Below are 2,450 nucleotides of genomic sequence, written 5' to 3' on the forward strand. Positions count from 1 at the left end.
AAAAACAGAACTCCGTCATCTCTCTAAATAAATTGTAGAAGACGGAACTTTATTCCCACCCTCTATTTATTAAGATTATGAAGCATAGACAAAAAAGACATGGATTTGTTTTTATTACCATTATTATTCTTTTAGGAGGAAGGGGTTTGGTTGAGGAAGTGCTGTGCCACTATGCGGCGCTGGATTTTGCCGGTGGCAGTCTTGGGGAGGTTATCGGTGATGAACACTTTCTTTGGAACCTTGAATGCCGCCAAGTTCTTCTTGCAGAATGCCCTGACATCCTCTTCCGTCAGGTTCGATCCCTCTCTTGGAATCACCGCCGAGTTTATCTGTCAAAATACAAAACACATAGATTAGTAAGCAAACAAAAATATATATGGCAGGACGAGAGTTTGTTTTGTTTTCGTTGTTACCTCTTCGCCGTATTTGTCATCAGGAACCCCAAACGCAACGGCTTGGGCAACGTCTGGATGCGATATGAGTACTGCGTCTACTTCGATGGGTGATATCTTCTCACCTGATTCCACAACTCAGATCCATCAACACATGTATAAATGTAGACACTTGATGTTAGAAAGGAAAAGAGTGTCTGACCTCCGCGGTTAATGAGCTCCTTGATCCGACCGACGAGATGCAAATAACCGTCAGAGTCCAAGAAACCGAGATCCCCCGTGTGGAACCACCCGAACTCGAAAGCCGTCTTGTTGGCCTCTGGGTTGTTCTTGTATCCCTTCGTCACGTTCGGCCCTCTGATACAGACCTCCCCGTTGTTATTCGGCTCTTGTGTCTCCCCTTTCTCGTTCAGAATCGCCATTTCTTGACCCACGGGTTTCCCAACTGATCCTGGCTTGTGTGGGCCGTCCTCCGGCAATGGGTTCGAACACATCAGGTGTGTCGCCTCTGTCATTGCGTAGGCCTCGAGGACCGGGGCTCCAAAAGCTTCCTCTAGCCGAGACAGGATCACCTGTTGGGAAATCAAATCATGGAGTTGAAACAAAAACCAGAAATTTAATCAGGACAACCAAGAACTCCAACAGTATTAACATGCATTGGTGGTTTAAATATCTGCAGATGTGATGGAATCAAAAGTATTACCGGAGCCAAAGAAGCACTACAGCTCCTGATGAATCGGAGTTTCGGGTAGTATGATTCAGGGGTGCTCGAGTGGCGATCCAATATGATCTGATGAATCGTAGGAACAGCAGTGTACCATGTTGCGTTATACTTTTTCATGTCTCCCCAAAACGTGGAGGCAGAGAATCTACCGGCGGCCGGAAGAGTCACCGCCCCACCGGCTCCGAGTGAGCTTAGCAGTCCGGCCAACAAACCGTGAACATGGAACAGCGGGAGAACGATCACCGTCGAGTCAGACTCAGAGAGTTTGTAAACCGATCTGATGTTCCGGACCGACGAGACCAGGTTCAGCTGCGTCAGCGGCACGCCCTTGGGACGGCTCGTGGTACCAGAGGTGTGGAGGAAGAGTGAGACATCGTTCGGATCGTTAACGAGTTCGGCCACCGAGTCAACAACCGAGTCAGAGTTGGCAACGGAGAGGGATAGGTCGGAGTCGGCAGCGGAGAGCGCTGCAGTGGCGTGAGGGATGCTGAGCTTGGAAGCCGCCGCTTGAGCCGCGGCGTTGCCTTCGTGAGAGGTAATTAAGAGCTTTGACCCTGAATCCGACAGGTAGAACTCGAATTCCTCCGCCGTGTACGCCGCGTTCAATGGCGCCGCCGTGGCCCGAGCTCGTATCACCGCCATGAACATAATAACAAACTGGGAGACAAAAATCAAAATAAAAAGCATTAAAGAAAAAATATCATCCAAATCTAGAGAAATTCAACGTAAAATTTCTTAATCTGTAGTCTCGTTTTCGAGAATAGTTATCTTCTCTCAATCGTTCCGTTTGAATGGATACCAAACAGGTCAGAGCATCTCGGCCGGAGGATCGTTTCCATTTTCCATTGGATTCTCGGGAACCAAACAGATGCGAAATAGAGCAAAAACCCAAAAACTATACTGCTTTTCCCGCATTTTTTCCGAAGCCAAAAAAATCCGCAACAAAACTCCAAAGATTCCTACCCGAATCTATCGTCTTCCTCATGTTCATCCATTTCTTATCAACTAAGAAAACACAGAAAAAGCACAACACAAATTCGAACGCAACACGGATTTTCCATTTTTTCACAACGGTCCATCACCAGAAAAAGAAAAACCAATACCTCGACAGCGTTAGGGAAGGTGAGAGCGACCACATCGCCGGGCACGATGCCGGCGCCGGAGACGAGGCGTGAGGCGGCGCGTTCGATCAGCTCCTGGAGCCGAGCGTGAGTTAGATCGAACTTCCCGGAGACCGAAAGCGCTCGCTGGTCGGGAAATTTTCCGGCGACCTTCTTCAACAATCCGGTGAGTGTATCGCTATCCATATCCCCGTTTTCTGTGGAATACAATAC

At 48.4% G+C, this 2,450-nt stretch overlaps 1 protein-coding gene across 1 annotated transcript; it reads right to left on the bottom strand.

The window, feature by feature from the left end:
• Window positions 1-20: 20 nt before the first annotated feature.
• On the bottom strand, window positions 21-2,444 carry LOC104808461 (oxalate--CoA ligase). Its single transcript, XM_010534138.1, has 5 exons — window positions 2,220-2,444; window positions 1,096-1,773; window positions 595-964; window positions 414-517; window positions 21-329 (listed from the first exon to the last, which is right to left on the bottom strand). Exons 1-5 carry the CDS (start codon window positions 2,421-2,423, stop codon window positions 132-134), a joined length of 1,554 nt encoding a protein of 517 aa, XP_010532440.1. The 5' UTR covers window positions 2,424-2,444; the 3' UTR covers window positions 21-131.
• Between the last annotated feature and the right edge of the window lie 6 nt (window positions 2,445-2,450).

This window comes from Tarenaya hassleriana, unplaced genomic scaffold, assembly GCF_000463585.1.
Source record: "Tarenaya hassleriana unplaced genomic scaffold, ASM46358v1 Cleome1460, whole genome shotgun sequence".
In the NCBI taxonomy this organism is placed as follows: Eukaryota; Viridiplantae; Streptophyta; class Magnoliopsida; order Brassicales; family Cleomaceae; genus Tarenaya; species Tarenaya hassleriana.

Excerpts from the sequence above, each read along its gene's own strand:
- LOC104808461 (XM_010534138.1), bottom strand. The coding sequence starts at position 2,423 with ATGGATAGCGATACACTCACCGGATTGTTGAAGAAGGTCGCCGGAAAA. Across the intron at positions 1,774-2,219 it reads CCTTCCCTAACGCTGTCGAG|TTTGTTATTATGTTCATGGC; the intron begins GTATTGGTTTTT and ends TTTGTCTCCCAG. Across the intron at positions 965-1,095 it reads GTAGTGCTTCTTTGGCTCCG|GTGATCCTGTCTCGGCTAGA; the intron begins GTAATACTTTTG and ends ATTTCCCAACAG.